The following is a 23478-nucleotide window of genomic DNA, read 5'->3' as shown; positions in this document are numbered from 1 at the left end:
CCTCTCAGTCCTCATTCGTGGCTGTATTCACGGAGCAATTCTGCCCAAAAACTCAGGTCAGAGCAACCTTTGCTCAGGGTCACGCGTTACAAGAATAAAATAAATACACACTGCTTGAATCTGGTTTCACTTGTTGATAAACCAGCTGGAGACATGGATTACAGCCTTAGAAGTATCCTCCTGTCTGCTTGTTATTAAAGTAGATTATAACAAATAGTTACAAATTAAAAAGACCGACATTTCCACTAACTACAGCAGGAAAGACACGTGTAATACCATTAACAAAAACTTTGTCTGCTCTCCCATTAAACCCCATCAGCGCTGTAGTGAGCCAGCACTCCCAACACCAGGACTCTAATTGCAGTTCAACAGTCGCGTTATTATTTATAGCAGTGCTTTTCTTACTGTGACATGTCAGGATGTCTTCTGTGAAAAAGGCTCATCAGTAGGTTGACAGAAAATGACATGTCTGTTCATACAATGGAGCCAGTAACTCAGCCTTTGCAGCATAAATCCTACACAAGATTGCCCTGCTTTCTTTTTCTGGAGACAAACTAAACAACGTGCTGATTATTTTTGATTTGTGTGGGTATTTATATGCTTTACAGTTAAATGTAACTACGTTTTAATTCATCAGAGAGGTAATAGTTGCTGCTTTGTTTTTCACGAGTGAAACATGAAGGGAAGCTTCAGCCTTGATGCAGACAAAGTGACAGCAGGAAGGAACATTTACAACAGGCACACTTGAGAAATTAACAAATAACGAGATGAAAATTCACTTTTGCATTTCAGACATGAACTGGAACAGCTTACTGGCACTGAATGTATGCCTTGCCTAGGATTGATTTATGTAATGGTGCAGGATGTCTCTGGGCTTGTTCTGGCTTTTGCCTGGGAGCTCCGGTTTCTCAGAAACATGCAGGTTAATGCTGCGTGTGTTAGCCCAAGACTCCCAGTTTCACTTCCTCATTGCGTACATGTTGAAAAAGCACATCAGCGTTCGACTGTTCGATATCCCCTAAAATAAATATAATTGCTTTTGTTTGTCACAATTTGTGTTGCAAGAAATCATTTTCGTTCATACAATAAGCAATAAAAACTGATTTAAAGATTTTCCACTCCAGTCATGTAAGAAGAGTGTAAGAGTGATGCTGAAGTTAATCTTTTTTTATTGTTCTTTTTTTCATCGAAATCTGCACTCGAGTCATCCTTTTGATTTAAATATAAGTGTGTGTCTCTGAGAACTGTTATGTCATATTCCCTGAAGAATGAAAGAAAACTACAGTTTCTGCTTCTGTTGTTGCTTATTAAAACTGAAAACTTCCAGGGCACTGTTTGAATTAATTATTGTTCTTTCAGGTATATGATGCAGTGGCCTGGAGGAAGGATCCTCCAGAGACATGAGCTCGATGCCTTCCTGGCCCAAGCTGTTTCCAGCCAGCTCTATGAGCCTGACCAGCTACAGGAGCTGAAGGTGAGAGTCCCCTCCTTTCAGGGAATAATCATTAATAAGAGTTGTTCCTGCACTTATTTTTCTTGCTTTGTGGTGTAAATTATATGTCTTGGTGCTGTTTGAGAAAACTGAAGTGCTGAAAAATAAAACATCCTTTCCCTCTGAGGCAGTTTGGTTAATAAGGGAAGAATGTAATGGCATGTTAAAGTGTAATTTATTGTCTTCTCATATGTTTCCATTTGAATGGTGAGTGGAGATGGGTTTTCACACACCTCAGATGCCGACTCCATGTCGCTGGAATTGGATGGGGAATGCGTTTGCTGAATGCTTACCGGTTGACAAGTGGACTGAAATAAGGGAGGGAGTGACGGCAGAGTTCACTAGAAATAGGTGAACTGCAAAAAAAAAAAAAAAACCCCACCAAAAATGAAAAATACAGCATGAAAAGAACAGGCTGCGGCTCTAATGGACACTCGTTTTCACTTCCGCTCTTTTTGTTATAACTTCGCCTTTCTCCACGGCTGGCTCGGACCAACGAATCAAGAGTATCCCACAGACTGGTTGTATCACATACTTTATACTCCGCTTCCATCGGCGAAGGAGCTCATTGCAGGTGGACGCGACGTACCCAAACTGCCAGCTGACTGCAAACACTCCCGCTTTTGCGTAGGTTTTCATGCCACGGTCATGGTTGATGCATCCTCGACATGCTCCGTGTTTCTCCTTAAGGATATGTGTCACAACTCCAGAAGTTAATTCCAGAAAACTACAAAAAAAATCAGAACTCACTCAGTGAAGTCATTGCCACGTTTTTCAAATTTTCTTTTGAAATCCTGGCTGTACTATGTGAAGCAGGTTATAAAAAAACAGGAGATCCACAAGAAGCCAAAATGCACAATCATGCACCATTAAATGTGAAAACAGCAAAATAAACCCAAACAGAAAAGGTGGCGGTAAAAAAACCTCGAAAAAAGTTAAGATTCAACTGTGGAAGGAAAATTTAGTTCAGTTTTAACAGAAGCTTTGTTTGAATGATGTATCATCGACCGAGCCAAGGAGGAAGTAGCGTGAAAATGAATAGTGGCGATGTGCTTCTTGGCCCTGAGTAGGTATTGATTATCATGATACATGCATCAGCTGTGATGTGGGTGGCAGTGAACCTCCAGAGAGCGCAGTGTGTAGGCGCCTTTATGAAACTCTGTAGAGTCAGTAAAATCCCCGATAAGCTAAAGTCTCTGAGAAGAGTGCACGCTCACGTGTCGCAGAGACCTCGCAGCTCTTCAGCGCCGTCACCTCTCTGCTCTCGTTTCTGTTCCCACCTCTTAAATGCTGTCATTTTTCATCTGTGTGTTGGCTGTCAGGTGGAGAAGGTGGATGCTCGCGGCGTGCAGCTGGCTGCTCTCTTTATGGCCGGCGTCGATACGGCGCTGTTTATCAATGATGTCTGCGGTCAGCCGTTGCCGTGGGAACACTGCTGCCCCTGGGGCTTCTTCGACGGCAAACTGTTCCAGAGCAAACTGGCCCGAGCCGCCCGCGACCGAGCCGCCCTGCTGGACATGTGTGAGGGGCAGGTACGAAGCAGAGCATCGCAGGGCTGAGTGTGACCATCGTTTGTCTTTCATGTCCCAAAATCCCTGTTGGAGGGTGAATTATAGTCCAGTCATCATACAGCTCTGTGTGTAAATGGCTTTTAAAATGGACTTTTTCCACCTTCCCCCACAATTTAAGAAATTTGTAAAGGTTATTTTAAAGAGCAGGATGGGGAAGTTCATATCTTCTTTTGTTTTAAGACTTGAAGTGTAATATTGATTCAAAATGATTTACGGTTACTCTGCCCATTTAAGTTGGACACACCAATACAGCTTATAAAAACACAAGCTAACAGCTGTTTGAAATAAATACACGGCGCAAACCAATAACTATAGAAAATGGGAGTGCGCAGAGGTGAATAAAATGGGATGTTGGACAAGAAAAACTAGGAGTCAAAAAAAGATTAAGTCAGCTGCCTTCTAAATATATTTTTTTAAATTTGTTACATATTGTAATTGTCCTTTTTTCCCCCCCAACAATAACACAAAAACGTAACAATTGTAAATGATTGGAGCACGCTGCATGTACTGGGATGGTCGATCAACTCCACCCTCAGGCCATCTGCTCTACACTGCCTTTGACCTAAAAGCACCAAAAAAACATTCAAAAAAATATAAACCACAAATTTTCTTGGCGACCTTCATTGGGATAGAAACAAATAAGACATTGAGACAAGTCAAAATTGAGACCATTTTAATGACTGTGGTCGTGCAAATATTGGCTTTATTTAAGAGCCTTGGTGTACTTCATATAGGAGCTCATCTGGCAGCCCATGGGCCTGATGCTTACCGCAGCGCTCTGAGCTCAGGTCCATTCCAGTGTTCCTGTGCTGTTCCAGTCAAACGAAGCCTTTAAAACCCCCAAAATAAACACACAGTATCAGCTTACCCAGCCGTGATACAAAACTTGCCTTATTAACGCATTAGTTCCTGTAGGGTACTGTAAATTTACATTAATAGAATATCACTGATCAGTTTAACTTTATATTTCTGTTGCTAGCTTGCTAGGGCAGCGATGTTTCATCATGCTAAACAGCTAAATTAATAAAAAAAATAGAAAGTACTATAAGAATTAACACAAATACAAAACTGAATTATTGAAGGAATTAAAGACTTGTTTTGTGTTTTTTGGTTGAAGCCCTAATCAGTGACCGTGGTGGAGGCTGGCTGCTCAGTTCACTTTATCAGGAGAAGTGCAAATGAGTCACCATGTCTCTGAATGTGTGTGTTAACAAAGTTTCCAGCTGTTATCCCATGGCCAAATTTTAAAGTAGACATTAAAAGAACAGAATGAAAAATGAGTACAGGAGGAAGCACACAGACCTGTGATAAAGAGCTTCAGAAAAAAGCTTTATTCATCCTCACAGCTGAAATGACAGCAGATTGAAAATGAATAAAAATTGTGTTTGAAATCATTGTGACGGTGTCACATGGGCTAAAATGGGCTTGTGCTGTGTTTCATATGTTATTAAACCTTTGTAATAAAGTGACTTACCGTATGGCAAGAATATATTTATATTTAACTTTTTGCAAAAATAGAACTTCAATAAGACAGAATGCAGACATGCAGCCTCGGAAACAGGACAAGTTAAAATAAGCAGGATAGATTTGGGGGGGTTAATGAGTGTGGTGCATGCTACATCCAGAACTGTGAGAGTACAACTAACTACGTCCTGACCCACATAGGTGCATACATAAGAGATTGGAGGAAGATAAGTTAATAGATATCTATATGTATGGAGTTACACTATTGGCGTGGGAGGAAAAACGTAGCACTGAGTCGCCATCAGAGAGAAACACTTATTTTTATTATTATTTTTTATTATTATTATTTTTCCATACATCAATATGCCCACTCCAGTTTTATGGATAATAAAAGTGACAGTTAAAGAGAAAGTGGGATCTACTCTGTATCTGTCGCGTATTAACCGTAATTCTTTCTTCTCTGCAGGAAGAGCTGGTGTCCAAGGTCGAGAAGATGCGCCAGGCGATCCTCGAGGGCATTAACCTGTCTCGCCCTCCTCCTCCACCACCACCTCTTCCACCTCCTGCCTTCCTTCCCCCTGCCATGATGCCCCCTTTCTACCCCATGCCTCCTCTCTACCCACCCCGTCCCATGGGCGGCATGCCCCCGCATCACCCACATCATCCACACCACCCAGCCCAGCACAGACCCCGAGGCTTCCCAGGTATGCCACAGTTCATCCACTGTTTGAAACAAGTAGTTTTAGCTCCTTTCCAACTTCTTTTAAGCAACTTTTTTCTGATTGTTTGTTGCAAACAAAACATTTGAGCTCTGAGATGACCATATTATAAATATCCACTCTGTGAGTTACAAAGCAGGAAAATACTTCTTGAGCATTTGGAGCAGTCTGAAAACTGAGATTTGTACGACTCAAGTAGTCGTTGAATATACACTGACCTCAGTATGAAGCAGAATAGATTTCCTTTTACAGATTGAACAGAAAGTTGTCTTGTATGTAATGCAGTTACATTTAATTGATACAAGAAAATGTTTCTGACTCCAGACTAATGTTGTACAGTTTCTTGTTGGTATAAAACTGTGTGCTTGGTCATCTACTAGGTGACAAAACATGGTAGAATATAGATAAATACGCAGTTTATGTCCTATTAAGATAATATGGAATATAAACAGGAACACAGGGAGTTGGTGTGTAGTGACTTTGCAATCTTTTCTTTCAGGCATTCAGTCCATCCCCCCTCAGGGAGGGAAACTGGAGATCGCTGGCATGGTGGTTGGTCAGTGGGCTGGCAACAAACCAGTCCGTGGGAGAGGGGGCTTGAACATGCAGGTGGTGTCAGTGGGAGCCGGGAAAGGGTGAGTTCTGCTATAATTTTTTTTCAAGTAAAATAAACACATTGCAGGGTTTGAATAAGCGGCTTGAGTTTAAAAAGTCATGATGTCGTTTGAGCCATAGTCTCTGGGCTTCTTTCCGTTTATTAACAGCTCTGGTATCTAATTAATATATCAAAGTAGTAAAAATCTACATTGACAGGGAAACAAATTCTTCTCAAAATTCATCTTTCTTATAGTGACGAGTCTTCTTCAGCCTCTGAAAACCATCGATCGCCTCTTTCTTGGATCAAGTTTGTAAAGTCAGCTCTTACTGTTCGGACTTCAAGGACAGACAGTTGTAAAAAAGAGATCACTACTTAATGAAACAAATCCTGTGTCGATCATAGCCTGTACAAAAGATGACCGCCGTGAAGTCACCATCCCAAATGCGCAATATGAGTTGGTTATTCTTTCAACTACATGATAAGTAGAACAGCATTTAGTTTAGGGCTGCCACGATTAGTCGACTAGTCACGATTACGTCGACTATCAAAATCGTCGACGACTGATTTAATAGTCGACGCCTCGTTTGAAGCTTTGTAAGATCCCAAAAGACGCAAGAATAAGTAGTAGGATTTAAGAGTGTAATAACGGACTGAAACAGAAGATGGCAGCACTGCATGTACAAGGATGCCAGCTGCCGTTAAACCCCGAAGAAGAAGAAGCTGTATCCCAGAATTCATAGCGCGGCCCAGCTCAGTTTCCAACAATGGCGGCAGCTAGTTAGTTTTAATATTACTCTTATTATTCTTTCTGGGTCACAAAATAAACGTTTAACATATTTTCAGGCGAGAATGTAGCTGTGTAAACCTCAAATATCTGCTCAGTTTATCAGGACACCACATATTTTCAAAAGCGCTCCGACGTTTTCGGAGGCGTCTGTTACCCACTAGCTCGATAGCTAGCCGGGGTTCAAGGCTCACTAGAGCCGTGAGAACACCGGACTCCCGGCAAATCGTTTTCAAACCCACCGCCGTCTTTCGCTGCTCATGTTAAATATATGAGTCACTTAGATAAATTAAAAATGTTATTGTTTGGCTTTTTTTTTGTATTTTATTTATTCCTGAGTAAATCGGTTTGGCTGAGATTAAAGTTTTTACACAGCTGAATAAATGTCAAGCAGACGGCTGATTATCAGAAGTGTGAGATGCTCGAGAATTTACTCCGGTGTCCTGTTATATTTTAGATAGCAAGGAGTTTATTAAACCTCACCGAAACAATCTGCAAATGTCATTAAAATTTAATAAACTATCATCTTGTCTTTATTTTTAGTTAGCACCTTAAACACTTAAAGCTGTAAGCTAATGATAGTTATATAAGAGCAGATGCTGCTGGTGCAATAAGCTGTACGTTGTACGTCCAATGGATGCATGATCTGATTAGTCGACTAATCGCAAAAATAATCGGTGACTAGTCGACTATCAAAATAATCGTTTGTGGCAGCCCTAATTTAGTTTAATCCTGAATATTGAGTTGTGTTTTGACCGTTTCCTGTGTTTTCCTGCTTTTAAACTAGTGTGTAGTATTTTTCCCTCCCTCCTGTTTACATTATGTAAAATCATTCTAAAAAGACTGAATATAAAGCTACAGAACTGGATATATTTGAGGCTGATCAGCTGCTCTGGTCACCAGCCAGTTAGTTCATCTCTAGTCAAAGGCCTAAAGGTTATACTAGCCACTTCATGCATTGGAGCCGACCTAAAAGAACTGTAATGTTAACCCAGTGGAGACTTTTTTTAAAAAGCCTTTCTCTTTGTGCACCACAGGAGGGGTAAAGAGACTCCAGCAAAACTAAGGGGAGGGAAGAAGACAACTGCCAACAGAACACAGGTGTGACAGCAGACAAACCCAGACAAGCCTCTGTACTCTCAGGTGAACACTGAAATCAGGTGTGGACGTCAACTTTGTTGCACTCCAACATTTCTGTCTCTCCTTCCCCAGACGTCGTCCCCCCCATCCAGCAGTCCCCCAAAGCCCTCCGAGGAGGTGGGCTCCACGCCAGAGGTTGCCTCTCAGCAGCTGAATGGCAGCTCAGCAGCCTCCGCCATCGGCCAGCCCTTGGAGCTGACTCCCCTGGCCCAGCCAACCCCGTGTGCCTTAGCCAGCAGAGACAACCAATCAGAGGGGGTGGAAGTGGAGGACCCCTGTTGCCTTGACGACTGCCCGTCAGACGGAGCACTACAGAAGGAGGAGTGATGGCATCCTTATCAGGATGTGCTGCTCTAAGAGAGTTATCTGTGTTCGACTGCCTTTCCCTGTTTTTGTAGCCCTGTCTGCTAGCTGTGCACATCATCACACGGCGCAGGAGGCGACGGGAGGCCCGTCCTCGCCTCCTCTGCTGCGACGTGTGATTAGCTAAACCAGTTAGCCGTTCCCCCCTCCCCCCTATAAGTTTTCTCATATGGTTTTACATTGTTTCTAAAGAGACGTTTTTCCATGAGTCCGTAAGCGCCCCACCTGTCAAAAGAAAAAAATCCTCCCCTATCCGCACTCAGAGTGAAATAAGCTTAAAACCCCGCCCCATCACCGCCACATCTTTAATCAATCCCGCCCCCGTTTATTAGGGCTGTTTGTACAGTTTGATTATTTAGTTTTTTGAGTCGTCCCGTTGTTCGACTCTGCACACAAACGTTAAGCATGCAGCAACGGTGACAGGCAGTCGTTGTATGTTGATGTGGTTTGTTGCCATAGCCAACTCACGAGAGGTCAGAGATGTTCAGAGTCTGACTCTTCTGTGCAGCGACCCTTGCCAAACTCCATTCTGCAACCAGGTCGGCGGGCAGCGCTGCTAAACGTGCAGCGGTAGCACTCGCATCAAACCCCGTTATTTTTTGTTTCGTTTTATTCTTTGATTGATTGATTTGATTGGTTAATCAGTCACTGAAGCACTTCTGCACCACCACGGCATTAGTGTGATATCTTACTTTGCCCAGTGTAGCATAGCCTAGTACTTAGCTGTGCTAAGAGATCCCATGAATTTATGCACCTTAAGCCCTACAGTATGCAAGATTTCCCCCCGACCCTCCAAAAAAAGAAAAAAAAATTGCATTATTATGTTATTGTCCCACCCCTCACCCCGGCCCCCTCCTCCCAAAGCTTTGATTGTACTACCCCAGCAGAAGCACTTAATGTTCTATTTAAATATAATGGATTTCAACAAGCCCCTAGACAGTTGAATTGACAGTCGGTGAGGGGCGTTCCCCGCGCCCGATTAAATCATTATGACACATAGATCTACATTTAAAGGTAGAGATCTATTTGAGAGACGTCAGAATGTGAACAGAGTGGTTTCAGACAAAGAAGCACTTTGTTTTAAAAAATGTTAAACCACACTGGACAGTCCTCTAACAGTTGATATAGAAATGACAACCTCTCTGAGGCACCTTCTTCAGTTAAAGGCCAAAAACGTAGGAATGGAAACTGTCCAGTAAAAGATGGAAATGAGCGGTGAGGTTTTTGGGCGACTGCTGCCAGGCAGAGTTCCCCTCAGACTGCCCTCATACATTCACTTTGCTATGAAGCTAAAAGGAGTCTTGATCGTCCACGTCGAGGAGATCCTGGGAATCATTTCAGATTTCTTAAAAACTATTTCCAAAGTGTATTTTCATAAGACACATGTGATATAAAAGGGGCGTGGCAGCAAAGCCTCAAAAGATTGAGCAGCTGTTGTCATTACGAATGCCCGACACTGAGAGCCGCTGCTCGGCGAAGCTCCGGTGTGTCACTTTAGACCAGCAGGAAGCACTTCCCTGCCCCTGAAGCGCCTCAGCCGAGCGTGGCGCGAGCCTTCACGGGCTGGACCGCATCGTCACTTGACAGGGGAGAGGGAGGCCTCGTGGCGGACCCCCGAGCGTGCCGCTCACAATCTGAGACTTCTAGGAAATGTTTTATTAGAGCATTTATGTTTGTAGAGAATGAAATGTGTCCCCCACCTCCACACACACACAGTAACGTCTCATCTGACAAAGGAAATACAAGCATGTACCTTCTTAACGATTAGCTGTAGCACAACTGCAAACGTCAAAGCAGTAGAGCGACAGATACTGCCTGAGAGATGCTGGCCATGGTCGTTGTAATCTCTCTAAAACGTACGTAGAGAGGCTGAAATAAACTCGTCACATGGAAAAAAGGGCAAGTCAGCAAAGAAGCACCTTATTTTCTTACTACATTGATGACTTGCGCTTCATCGTGTGCCACAAAATTTAACACGGAAGAAAAAAGCTCCTATGAAATGCTTTTTTTTTTCTTTCTTTTTTCGTTTCTTTTTTGTTTTTTGAAGGAAACAGAAGACCCTGACTATATATATAAATATATATAAGTAAGTGTTAATGTAGTCGCGTCAGACATCCCCTCTGTTATGAACTCAGCCATTTACAGTGACACGCTGACAGTCGACCCAGCCGTGAGCGTAGGCCCGCCGAGGCCACGCCGCCGCCTCTTACACCAACACCAAATGAAATCAAAAAAAGGTTCGGACTAGTTAGCCGTTAATGGGTAGGGATCTACGAGCACTTTAGGTGTTCTTAGGTTGAGAGTAGGTAAACAGTGTCGGGGCTTAACACAGGACTGTAAAACAGACACCAAGACTAGGCTAGAGAATATAGCTCCACTGGCCGAAATACTAAGTCTAGAATTACTAGGAGTCATATACTTAACTGCTTTCAACTTTTGACATTACTACAAATACGTGTATTACAGCAGTACATTGTTAGAAGATGGCTTTTCTGCGGCGATCCAGAGTGTGACCTGGTATTTGATGCCCTCTCTCGATTCGCTCGCCAGATAACAGTTACACACACACACACACACGTTCACAATACATAAACACACACACAGAGGAATCAGTTGATTTGTTACCAGCGGCATTCTCTCTGCTTTCGTGCTGAAGTGATTTCTTTTCGTGCAGTTTCAGTTCCCAGTGGAGTGGTCATCAGTTCATCGGAGATCTTTTTTGGTAACACTTTCTACTGACCGCGAGGAGGAAGAAAAAAAAAATAAATCCCACATTCACGTTCAAGTTTTTGCTGCATGGACACAGATTGGAGAAACACGCGCACACTGACACATTTTTAGAATACACGCACATAATAAACACACGGATATATAGATGTTAAATCCTCAGTTACACAGTAGGTAGTTTGGAAAAAAAAAAAGAAAAAAAAAGTCAACACAACACATGATGTAGTGTCCCTCTTTTGTCCTCGTCTGTTTTAGTTTGATAGGTATTTGATCAGTGATTTTTATGCTTGTTATCCTCTAACCCGCCCCTGCTATGACACTTCTTCTCGCTGTTCATCCATTTATTCTTTTCTCCCACCCTCAAATTTTTCCTCGGCCTCCTTGTAGAGTACTTACATCCACGAAAACACACACAGACACATACACACATAAATCAAGCCCACTGCAGACACGCACACAGATATCCTCCACACAGGTTAATCCCACCCCTGTCCTCCTCCCACTGTATCTCAGTTTCCTTTCACCTCCTTCTCTGCCGCTCCGTTAGCCCCTTTAGGACCGTTTCTATTGGCCGTTTTTATTTTTTCTCTTTTTCTCTTCGGGCTGCCCCGCCCCCTTAATCAACCCAACTAACAGTAAAGGTTATATTAACGTTGATAATCAGTTTCTGTATGTATCTAGCCAGAGTGGATTTAAAAAAAATCTGAAAAAAAAATCAAAACTGTTTTATTCAATTGTGCAAAATGTGTTTTTTCTTACTATTTTTAATGTTATTACATCTTCTAATCTAATCCTTCTACCATCGCTTCAGTTAGTACTGAAATACGCTTAGCCAACCTAGAGATTTGAACTGTAACGATCGCCATTTTCCTTACCTGTATTTTATATGGCATCTGTAGACCACTTCACCGTTTTATTATTGTACGTAAGTAAATATTGCCCGTTTTTTCGGATTGAAAATCGTCGTCTGCACTATGTTCGATTCTCATATTATCCCCGATAACGAGTTTTCGCTCTTCGTCGTTAATCAAAGCTCAACTCTGCGCCCTTGCACAAAGCAGCGAAATATCTCTTGTGAACACCTGAGAACCAAAGTACACCTAGTATCCCCGTCTATCCCACCGCCCCCCCAAAAACAAGCTCCTCTATAGCCCCTCCCCCTGCCCAACATTGACAGCTCCCCGCCCCTCCACCCTGAGTAATAAGTTTCTGATGATTATATGTATAATGACATTACAGCACGTGTGATTTATCCGACAGATCTGTGAGGTAACGGTGTGGTGTTTCATTTTTATTTTTGTTGTTTTTCATACTGTGGTTTTCGTGGAGATGCAGACGGACCGGGCGGCGAGTGAGTGTCTCATCAAAATCTCCCGCTCGCTCCTCATGGTGAAGTTTTAGGCGGTGTGAACTGCTCCACTTGCTCCTATCACATCAAATTATTACAAGTAACCACACACACGGGAAGAAGGAACGACACCTGACAAATATGTTCTCTGTCACGCCGAGCTTCTTGGCACCCTCTATTGCTTTTTTTTTTTTCTTCTTCTTCTTCAAAACATTGTCTTTTAGCTCCCAGGACTTGAGCTGAGCGGGTCTTTTCATGCTGTACGTGGGCACTGAGGTGGAGGAAAGAGAGACAGTTTTCCTCACAGTGCGAATCTGAGATTGATCGACCATCCAGGAGATTTATTCACATCAAGGAAATAAACATTTTAGCCATGAGGATCTGCTTTCAGAGCTTTCGGGCTTCTCATACAAAATAATTTGATAGAATCTCATAGTTTTGTGGACTTGAACTTGCGATTTTAATTATGCCGTTTTGCTGCTGCAAGATGAGCAATTTTCTGTCACTTACTAAAAATCAGAATGCATATTTGGTAGATGTAGGGCCGATCTCTTGGTGGAAATTAGTGTTTTATTCTGACATTTGTACGTTTAAACCATAACAAGCTAATTGACGTTAGTCTCATCAAGCTGCAGAAAATACAGCTACTTCCTGGCACATTTTAGTGCAATCATTAAGTTATATTTAAAGGAATTGTTAGCTGCATCATTGACTTCATGATCGGATATGATTTAGGCTAAATATATAAATTTTAGACAGTTGGTCTGACAAAAATAAGAGATTTTAAGATGCTGTCTGTTACTTTTGACATCAGTAGTGAAAATCATTGCAAGTTGCAGAACTTGTTAGTTAATCCCAGTCCATAGTCAACATCCTGTTTTTATAGTGAATAAAAATTATTTTCCATCTTAGTTAGGGCATTTATTGGTTTAGAGGCTTTTGTTCAAATAAAAAGAAACAATTTTAAGACATTTTCTCTGCTAAAAGCGGTTTTATTTTGAAGGAATCGATAAAGCAAGCCTTAGCTGCAGTCCTAGTTAACAAATTCCAATCCATGGCTTACATCTCGCTTTGATCATCATAAAATTTTATTTCCAGTTTCTGATTTAAATCAGGAGGTTTAAACCGTCTCAGCTGAAGCGCTGTGAGGAAAATTCTTGCTCTCTGACTGAAATGATAGTATTTGTGTCATAAAGCTGGTTAAAAGTAACCCCCACCTCTCTGCCCACGAAAACGGGAGCATCCTCTGAAGAGAAGCAAAAGCCCCGGAACAGGAGTGTGTGCATGTATTATTGTAGAAATGAAACAGTATTATCTTCTGTCATACAGAAAGGAGTCATCGGTTGGGTTGTATCTGTCCAGGAAATCTCACAGCATTCTTGTCCGGTTTGAATAAGGGTCCCTAATTTCTGTCTCTCTCTACACTGCCACTCTCCCCCCCTCAACAGCCCCCCAGAAGGTTCAGAATAACCTGTCCCCCCCTTCCACCTCCCTCCCTTCGTGGCCAAGTCCCCGTCAAGTTGGGGGCCGTTTCACATCACATCGGTCAACGCATCAGTACCCGGAACCACCCAAAAACTACCTGTGCAGCGAAAAAAGGGTTAAAATTTATCCATAATATTATTGTTATAGAAATATTATCATCATCATTATTGCTGTTATAATTATGGTTGGTATAATTTGTCATCATTGTTAGCATTATGGAAGCACCAGACGGTTTGTGGAAAGGTGAGAGAAAGTTTTTTTTGTTCTTTTGTTTTTAATTTGTCTGGCTGTTGGTGGTCTGATCTCACAGAGGCAGGGGAGGAATGGTTCAGAAAGAGACAAAGATGGCAGTCATGTTTGTACTGGTTGGGAAATGACTTACAGTGCTGAAATAAAATTTATTCTTTTAGTAAAAAAAAGTATTTCCTGTGTCCTGTGTCTTCATTCATTGAATTTTTGAGGGATTTTAATAGCAAAATTTGCACCAATGTAATGTCTGTGATGTAGAGGGATTTTAAAAAGAAAAAAAACACTGATGATTCACTGGAGGAAACTTCAAAAAGTCCACTTTGGATAACCTGTAAAGCAGGGGTGGGGAACTCCAGGCCTCAAGGTCCGGTGTTCTGCAGTTTTAGATATCATCCAGGGTCAACATACCAGAATCAAATGATTAGTTCATTACCAGCCCTCTGGAGTACTTCAAGATATGGTGAGTAGGGTAATGTAGCCATCTGAATCAGCTGTGTTGAATCACTGACACATCTAAAACCTGCAGGACACCAGCCTTTGAGGCCTGGAGTTCCCCACCCCTGCTTTAAAGGGTCCTGTCATATTGTTTTGGTTGGTCAAAGAAAAAAGTTCAACCTTATCCTTTTTATCCATATTTATATTTAAGAAAACAAACTTCTAGATGTAATTCCTTCTGTGTTAAAATAATTTTCTCAGTACTCGCAGATGTGTGTTACGGCTTTGAAATTTAAGTTTCAAAATCTTCATGATCAGTAGATGCGCTCTTCTTGGTGTGCTACTACTTCGCTGGCTCCTCCCAATGACTTAATAAGAAATGACCCAGGTGTAAATTCTTTAAATAAAGAAGTAAAAAGCACCTCTGCTGAAGATGTATGTAAAATCGGAGCCAATCTATCGAGAGTGACTCCACTTCCTTTGACTCCCGTTATGTAGAAATTGGCTGCAATTCACGTTGGAGAGCGACAGAGGGCGCTCATGATAGAACTAAGCGCTTAAAATTATTATTTACACTGTCTTCTAGACATAAAATTTTAATTTAATTTTCTAGCATTCTGCTAATTTATGCTTAACAGTGACTTTCAGACTGGAACTTCATAAAAAAACGACTCCACTAAATCTATCGCCTAAATCTATCATGAAGTTTACCCCCCCCCCCCCCCCCAAATTTTCATATTATTGGCGCCCACTCTGAAGTAAGAAGTCCTGAAAGTGGGAAATCTTGATATTTTATAAGCTCAGGGATTATATACGCGTTAAAAAAAAATAAAAATAAAAAATCCCGGCACGACACATGAATCTCGCGATATTTGTGCGTATCAGCAGCTGGCTGCAAACCGCTCCGCTCGGAAAGATGGCGACGATGATATGGGGGGGCCACCCAGGCTACAGGGAGGCTTCTGAGGTAAACCACTACTGTAGGTCGGCACCCAAACACTCGATTAGTTACGGGGGGAAGTACCGAGCCTACAGGCAGGTGTGTGTTGTCGCGTGCGGTGCGGATATGACAGCAGGTCGAGAACCGCCAATTCGAGGTAGCTGTCAGCTAGCTTTGTGAGCTAACAGCGGGCTAGCTACTTCTGAGGCAGGCTCAGATAAATATTCCACACACGGTGGCAGTGGCTGCTTTCCATCCTCCTTTAACAGATACTGCTGTGATTCTGACGGGGACAGGGTTACTGTAAACCAAGCAGCCGATGTTTCCAGAGGCTGAGACTGTGCTCGGGTTAGCATGTTAGCGCCACCTAATAATGTAGAATGATACGGGATCCCTGCTTTAGTTTAACTCTCTGCCGCACACACTTTATGCGTACATGTTTAAAATAGTGACTCCACATCGTTTACTGCAGTCATTCCAAACATCAGACTAACCAGTTTGAAGTGTGAAAATCTGCAGGGGGCCCACCCAAACCTTTAGTATCACCTCTGAACACCACACAGGCAGAAAGCTGAGGGTTTCATTTGCGTTTTATTAATATAATAACACAAATTGATGTTTAGAAATGGCTGTGTTTGGATAGCGCCCACAGAGAAATAGCAAAACGTAAAGGCTTTTGTTACGGGGAAAAGCTTGCATGTTGGATTTGCTTCGGCTGTAGGTTTGTGGTGTTGTATCACATTCTTCCTTTTTCAATTCAAAAAGCAGCTGCATCCAGAAACACTGCAGATTCCCGTCATGCCACTCATTAGTGGCCAGTGTGATGTGACCCATCAAAAATGACTAAAACTTTGACCACTATTCCACGCTGTTAACTGTGTGAATCTATCATTTAAATCCAGATGGACCGTCACAATGTCTGTTGATTTTGATGTGTAAAGAATAATGTGACAGAGGAAATAAAAAATGTATGACGTGGAAAAAGTGAACATCAATAATGGCAGAGGAAGGAGTTAAAAGGGGAAATAAGGACAGTTAAAAATGAAATGCAGGTATTTTAAAAGCACAAATAAAAAATGTAGAGGAGGTGGTAAAACAATTATGGACACTAAAGAGATAAAAACCTGCTTTAAAAATGTCTTTAAGACGGATATAAAAGATAACAGTGTGCTCGTCAAACTGATCTCCTCAGGGAGAGGATGGGTGTCCTGATAGAAAAAGCCCAATCACTTTGGTTCTTAGCCAAGACTGTGGGATGGTCAGCAGAGCAACCTCATGTTATATTGCCTGAAAGTGTGTCATAAAGTGCAATTATCTAACCTTGAGGAGATTAATGCATGCATGGCTGTCCCTAGAGTTTGTTTTTTATAAAATTGAGTTAATCATACTGAGTTGTTGAATAAAACACAACTGGAAAGTGTCATTTCTGACATGGTTGTGAGGGCAGGTAATGATCTCCTCTTTAGCTGCAGGAATTTCTGAGCCATCCACCATTTAATATCTTGTATATCTACCAGGGTTCAGTGACAATGACAGAAGTTCACTAAACAATCAGAGAAGCAATGTTAAAAACCCTGTTTGACTGTTTTGGGGTTTGTTTTTTCCCCACATCTGCTTGCTGTCATTGTTCTCGTATCTCACTGTCAGGAAGAAGTTTCTTGCTTTGTAAAAATATATTGCATGTAGAACAGGAAATGCCCTCCTGAGCCTATGCAGTGCAGATACATGTGATAATATTCAAACACAGTATCAGCAAAGATGAGTTTAAAAGGTACCGCAAACAAATACCTTAATTCACACGTTTTATTAGCAGCACATCTAATGTCACCTTCTGCTGGCCTTCAAATGATGCGTCATAACATCTCCCACATCTTATTTGACTCTTCTTTGATGCTTTTTGTTTTGTTCAGGTTTTGTTGGTTGTGATTATTTAAAGATGTAGTAGTAGTATTATTATTATTACTACTTTTTTTTTAAAATTTCTCCTAGGTTTGTCCTGGGAGATGCCTACCTATGACTCAAGAACAAAGAGCTTCTGGGAAGAAGGCTGCAGGATTTTCTGAAGACCGGTCATCTGTCCTGTTTCCAAGAGTGCAGGGCCATGTTTATTATGCTCATATAAAGTTAATATATGACCGGGGTGGACTGAGGGAGAAAGTGGGAGCTGTGGAATGAGGTAGTAGTTTGTATAGTTTTAGGATCACACCAGATCTGGGAGATAACTATACAGCCTACTGTCTTTCTCACGGCAACCGAAACCATCCCCTCCATCGTCTTACCTCCTCAGGTTTTTGGTCATAAATTTGTTCCAGTGTTGTAACTTTCTACTGGTCTTTTTTTAAAAATATTTAATCATTTTTCTATTATTTTTGGATTATAGATCCTTGCTTAGGTTATCTGTGGAAATGTGATCAGATTTTCCAAAGTGCCTGCAGCACACGTGGTGGTTTCAGTGTCGCATGTTTTCAAAGACAAGGAATTTATTTTGAATTCTTATATAGTGCAGGGTTATATTAATCAATTTTATGATTTTGAACAACTCTATACAGATGCAGCAAAAAATATAGGCAATCAAGTGGGTGTGGCATTCAATTTTCCAGAATTGAAGATAAAGGTTGGAAAAAGGCTCAATAATGGACTTTCAGTGTGCACAGGGGAAATGTTGGCATTGTTGTTAGCTGTTCAGTGGGTGGAGGATAACAAGCCATTATGGACAATAATCTGTTCCCTCTAGTTCATCATTGACCAGCTTGGATAAGTCATTCAGATGCCAGACCAGACATTTTAATTGAGATTTTACAGACAATCTACAGAATAAATATAATGGGACTGATAGTTAAATTCGTATGGATACCAGCACATTATGGTGTTATTGGCAATGAGGTGGCAGATAAAATTGCAAAGCAGGCTGCTAAAGGAGATCAAGTTGATTTAAATGTCAGTATTGGCAAAGCTGAAATGAAGAGCATGGTAAAACAGAAAACAAGGGAAAGATGGCAAATCGGTGGGAGGAGGAGAGGACAGGGAGATGGGTTTTATTCTATTCAAAGGAAAGTAGGAGAACCAGGAGAGAAGAGACAATATCTCGATTCAGATTCGGACACACTGGGTTAAACAGTTCACTGTTCATTATAGGGAAAAATCAAATGGGGAAATGTAGTAGTAAACTATTAAACATGTTTTGTTCCATTGTCAAAATTATCAGGAAGAGAGAGAAAAACTAATTCAAAACCTGGAAGGCTTTTCTTTGATTGGAGGGAACACACAGGAGGTGCAAGTCTGTCGCATGCTGGCCTTTGCCATTACAATTGAGCTGGCCTCTGGACCTAACTGGGCTGGGAGGAAAAAATAAGGGCCTGACTAAGCAAAAGAGGGCATTTAAAGAGAGAAGGTCTCACAATGGTTTCACTTGAAACTCCTCCTGCACTGGGTGCTGTTAACTAGTCTCACAGTGTTTCTAGGTGCTTCTCTGTTGTTTCTTTGCAAGCCTTACAGCTTTTAGTGTCCTGCAACATCTGAGTCACGGTCCTGGGGGGTCCAGCCCCATCACAGAGTAAACTGAAAACACTGTGTAAATAATAGATTTAACAAAAAAATGTTTTCATAAAATAAACTGTTTTCTTAATTGATGCAAAAATGTCTTCTTTTTTTTTTTATTAGATCAGGTCTGGCACTCAATGTTATAGAGATATTATTTTGGACATGTTAAATTGTGTCCTTTTTTTTTTTTTTTTTAGATAATAAACCTCTGAAAAAGACATTGATGGTAATTTGCAGTGGTTTAGTATTGATTGAAATATCTGTGAAGTCCTGTTGATTTTTAATCATGATTTTATTATTGTTTCAACATTAACCACTGGTGCAAAGGTGGTGGAAATTCAACATCAAACTATAATATTGTTCCAATATTAAGATTGGTTTGGCTGGTGCTTCACTGATCTTCAGGTCCTGGAGGGTGATGCATTTTGAAGATGGAGGATAGCAACAGCACATCTGCAGCACAGTGTACCTTGCAGCACTCGTCTCAGATCACCCCTGACTTTGTGATGAAGTAATAATAATGGCATTTCTGGCCATTGGTATACCACAACTTAATCCTTTCAACAGCTACCAAAAGTTAAGGGACCTAGCTTGTGTGAGCCTTTTGGGATGTATATACACTGCTCAAAAAATAAAGGGAACACTTAAACAACACAATGTAACTCCAAGTCAGTCACACTTCTGTGAAATCAAACTGTCCACTAATTGACAATCAATTTCACATGCTGTTGTGAAAATGGAATAGACAATAGGTGGAAATTATAGGCAATTAGCAAGGTGGTGACCACAGACCACTTCTTAGTACATAAGCTTAGCATTTGCCAGAGGACACCAGGCTGATCCACACCTGAGGGATTTCTTGGTGTTTTGGAAAAGGCAGTCTCCGCCATCTCCAAGGGAGAGGAGCGAGGTTCCCAAGCCAGTTATGGTTCTGCTACGTCAGTGGGACCGTTTGGTAGAGAAGGATGGCATACTCTATCAGCAGACTTCACGTCCTGATGGGGGTGAGGAAGTGCTCCAACTTGTCCTCCCAGATGCTCTAAAGTCTCTGGGACTTCAGCTGAGACAGCTGCACCAGGACCATAGCATACCACCGAATTGGTCAGACAGCACTGTTACTGCCCAGGGATGTCCTCTGACATCAAGCAGTGGGTCCAGGGTTGTGAGCGTTGTCAAACTACAAAAGATTCAGGGTTGGTATCGCATAGCTATATGGGCCACTTGTAGGCATCTAGGCTAAATGAAATCCTGGCCATAGATTTTACTTTGCTGGAGCCCTCCCTTGGTGGGCTTGAGATTGTCCTGATTATGACTGATGTTTTTAGCAAATACACTGTCGTATTAATAATAATAATAATGATGATGATGATGATGATGATAATTGTTGTTGTTATTATTATTGTTATTAAGTCACTTTTTGCCCTGTAAGTTATGATGTTACTGCAGTTAAACACAACTTTTTTACAACACATGCAATAAAATCTTTCAAACACCCGTGATTCCATGAATCTGAGTCTGTGAGATTACACTTCATTTCTTGAACCACCAGTGATTAAAATGATAAAGTAAGTCTAGGCAGTTCGTGCTTAATATTGTGAAAAGTTTAAGATGACAACAGCCTTGAAGGGAGTCTCACCCTGGCTGACTTTGTCACATGGACTGAGAATGCTCTTGATAAGGAGATGAGCACCAATAACCTCAAGCTGTTTCCAGCTCTGTCACGGTGGAGGCACGGGTTTTTGCTTTCGCAGGGAACCAGGACGGGAACAATTTTCAGTTCAATTCCTTTTTCTTTTTTTTTTTAAATAGGCACTTTATACTAGACCCTGCAATAACACATACAGAGGAAAAACCCAAGAATCATATGACGCCCTAGGAGCAAGCACTTTGGCAACAGCGGGAAGGAAAAACTCTCTTTTGACAAGGAAGAAACCTACGGCAAAACCAGGCTCAGGGAGGGGATAAGAGGGATACAAAAAACATGCTGTGGAAGAGAGCCAGAGATTAGGAACAAGAATGATTCAATGCAGAGAAATCTATTAACACATAGTGAGTGAGAAAGGTGACTGAAGAAGAAACACTCAATCCATCATGGAAACCCCCCAGCAGCCTACGCCTACTGCAGCATAACTAAGGGAGGATTCAGGGTCACCTGATCCAGCCCTATATGCTTTAGCAAAAGGGAAATTTTAAGCCTAATCTTAAAAGTAGAGATAGTGTCAATTTCCCGAATCCAAACTGAAAGCTGCAGTATGCAGTACTGTCAGTACTCTAGCTGCAGGATTTTCGAGTAGCTGAAAGCTTTTCAGGGAATTTTTAGGACATCTTGATAATAATGAATTACAGTAGTTCAGCCTATCTATCCGGTCTGACAGCGACCCTACGATGTCAGACTTAAAGACCGGATTGGTCAGAACTTAGTGGGCGGGGTTCTGAGCAAAGATAAGTAAAAGCGCTCTCACTTTTATGGTTTTTCGGGTACACAAACCGTGTGTGTGTGTGTGTGTGTGTGTGTGTGTGTGTGTGTGTGTCTGTCTGTCTGTCTTAATGTAGGCTCTACCAAGTGTTTGTAGCTGTTATGCTACAAACATTTCATATTACAAGCGCAGAATAAAGCATAAAGTGCAAACTGTAAATAGCTGCTCACATTATTATTATCAGTCGGTGAGGACGTAAAGAACGTTTTACACCTTTTTAAATCTCATATTAAAGACGCGGTATCGGTCACAGTAAATCAGTAAAGTAACAGTAAAGAGCTCAGCTCGTCTTCATCCATCACAGCCTTCAGGTTTTCTTTGGAAAAAACAAAAATGATGTTCTTTACCAAAAGAAAAGTGAGTGAGACTTTGACATTGACACTGTATGACAAGGTAATTGGGAAAGTGAGCTCTTTTACGTACTTAGGTGTTGTGTTTGATTCGAGACTGACATGGCGGGAGCATATTGATTGGATTGAAACCAAATGCTAAAAAGTTATTAATGTTATGAGGTGTGTAGCTGGGAGGGGTTGGGGAGCGAGCTCTTCTGCTTTGAAAAGACTTTACCTGGCATTAATTAGGTCGGTCTTTGATTATGGGTGTGTGGCATATGGTTCAGCAGCTCCTTCTGCGTTGAGACGTTTGGATGTTCTGCAATCGGAAGCCCTTATAGTGTGCTGTGAAGCTTTTAAGACGTCTCCAGTCGGTGCCCTACAGGTGGAGATGGGAGAAATCAGAATCAGAATCAGAATCAGAATACTTTATTGATCCCTGGGGGAAATTATTTTTTGTTACAGTGCTCCATTTTAAACCAACATTAAGACAAGACAGACAATACACTAACTAAAATGCCCCTAGATCTTAGGAGGAAGCAAGTGTCGGTGAATTACTGGGTTCATCTTGGTGGTCATGGTGATGCACATCCCACAAAGGAGGTACTTTTGGAATGCTGGGAGTATGGAAGAAGTCAGAAGGCTCATTTTGGAAAGGTGGGGAATCAGTGGGCTAAGGAGTGTCAGGTGTATGAACTTAAAATATGTCCTGCAGTAGTGTTCTCTGTGGTTCCCCCATGGTTATTGGAGACTCCTCCTGTGGACTGGTACTTGCTGGATCTGAAGAGAACATTGAAAGGCAGAGTCGATCTTGTTTCAGCATTTCATTTTCACAGCTTGACTGAATACCCTGAGTGTATTCATGTGTTCACGGATGGTGCTAAAAGTCCAGTTACTGGAAGTACAGGGTTTGGAAACAGTTCCGTCAAAAAATATTGGAATACACAGAATACACTTCGGATGGACTGGCAGTATACACGGTTGAAATGGTAGCAATTTTGGTAGCATTGAAATGGGTAGAGTGTTCGAAAATCAGGCAGGTGGTAGTATGTTCTGACTCGGCAGCTGTTCTTTCAAGTCTACAGTCGTTTTGTTCGAAGACAAGGCAGGGCATGCTGTATGCTATTCTGGAGACTATAAGCAGGATAAGGTGTTGTGGTGGCAATATTCACTTTCTTTGGGTGCCAGCTCATGTAGGGATCAGTGGAAATGAAAAGGTGGATAGGTTGGCGAAAAGAGCGTTGACTAAAAGTAGGACTGAGATGGAACTTACAAGCAGTGGATCTGAAGGGAAAGGTGTTGTTTGGAGGCAGGTTGTTCAGGAGTGGCAGAAGCGGTGGGATTCAGGGAGTACGGGCAGGCAATTGTATCATCTTAAGAAGGAGGTGGCAGAGAGTAGGTTGTATAGGGGTAATAGGAGAGATGAGGCGGTCATTACCAGGCTTAGACTGGGACATTGTGCATTAAATAAAACGCTACAGATGATAGGAGAACATGAGACGGGGCTTTGTGGAGTGTGCCAGGAGGAGGTGGAGACAGTAGAGCATGTAATACTGCGGTGCAAGGGTTATGATGTGGAGAGGTCAGTTCTGCAGAATAGGTTGACGGAGCGGGGAATTGGGGAATTTAATTTGAAGAGTGTGTTGGAGGGTAGTAGGGCACAGGTGAGGGAACTGGTGGGGTTTCTGAAGGATATAGGTGTTTATGAAAGAGTGTAGGGTTTTTTTTTTTTAGTTTTTTTTTATACAGCTTGTGAACTCACTGTCTGACCCATACTCCGGAACAGTAGGAGGCGGTAATGCTCCTTTACGTTG

At 41.8% G+C, this 23478-nt stretch overlaps 1 protein-coding gene and 1 long non-coding RNA gene across 2 annotated transcripts in view; both read left to right on the top strand.

Moving 5' to 3' along the window:
• The window catches only part of fam120c (family with sequence similarity 120 member C), a 41603-nt gene extending 27490 nt beyond the window's left edge, over nt 1-14113 (top strand). The window contains exons 12-17 of the mRNA XM_085260549.1: nt 1360-1474; nt 2815-3024; nt 4994-5231; nt 5746-5881; nt 7666-7729; nt 7841-14113. Coding sequence (XP_085116675.1) covers nt 1360-1474; nt 2815-3024; nt 4994-5231; nt 5746-5881; nt 7666-7729; nt 7841-8095 — 1018 coding nt within the window. The 3' untranslated portion in view covers nt 8096-14113. The remainder of the gene's footprint in view (nt 1-1359; nt 1475-2814; nt 3025-4993; nt 5232-5745; nt 5882-7665; nt 7730-7840) is intronic.
• A 1150-nt stretch (nt 14114-15263) lies between these two features.
• Nucleotides 15264-18952, top strand: LOC146551064 (uncharacterized). Its single transcript, XR_014890241.1, has 2 exons — nt 15264-15342; nt 17305-18952. It is a non-coding gene; the product is annotated as an uncharacterized LOC146551064 (long non-coding RNA).
• The last annotated feature ends 4526 nt before the right edge of the window (nt 18953-23478 follow it).

The sequence above is a fragment of the Mchenga conophoros genome, linkage group LG20, assembly GCF_057382185.1.
Source record: "Mchenga conophoros isolate Kocher_MC1m ecotype Shallow Benthic linkage group LG20, M_conophoros_male_GT1.1, whole genome shotgun sequence".
Lineage (NCBI taxonomy): Eukaryota > Metazoa > Chordata > Actinopteri > Cichliformes > Cichlidae > Mchenga > Mchenga conophoros.
This window is presented reverse-complemented; position numbering and strand designations above follow the sequence as displayed.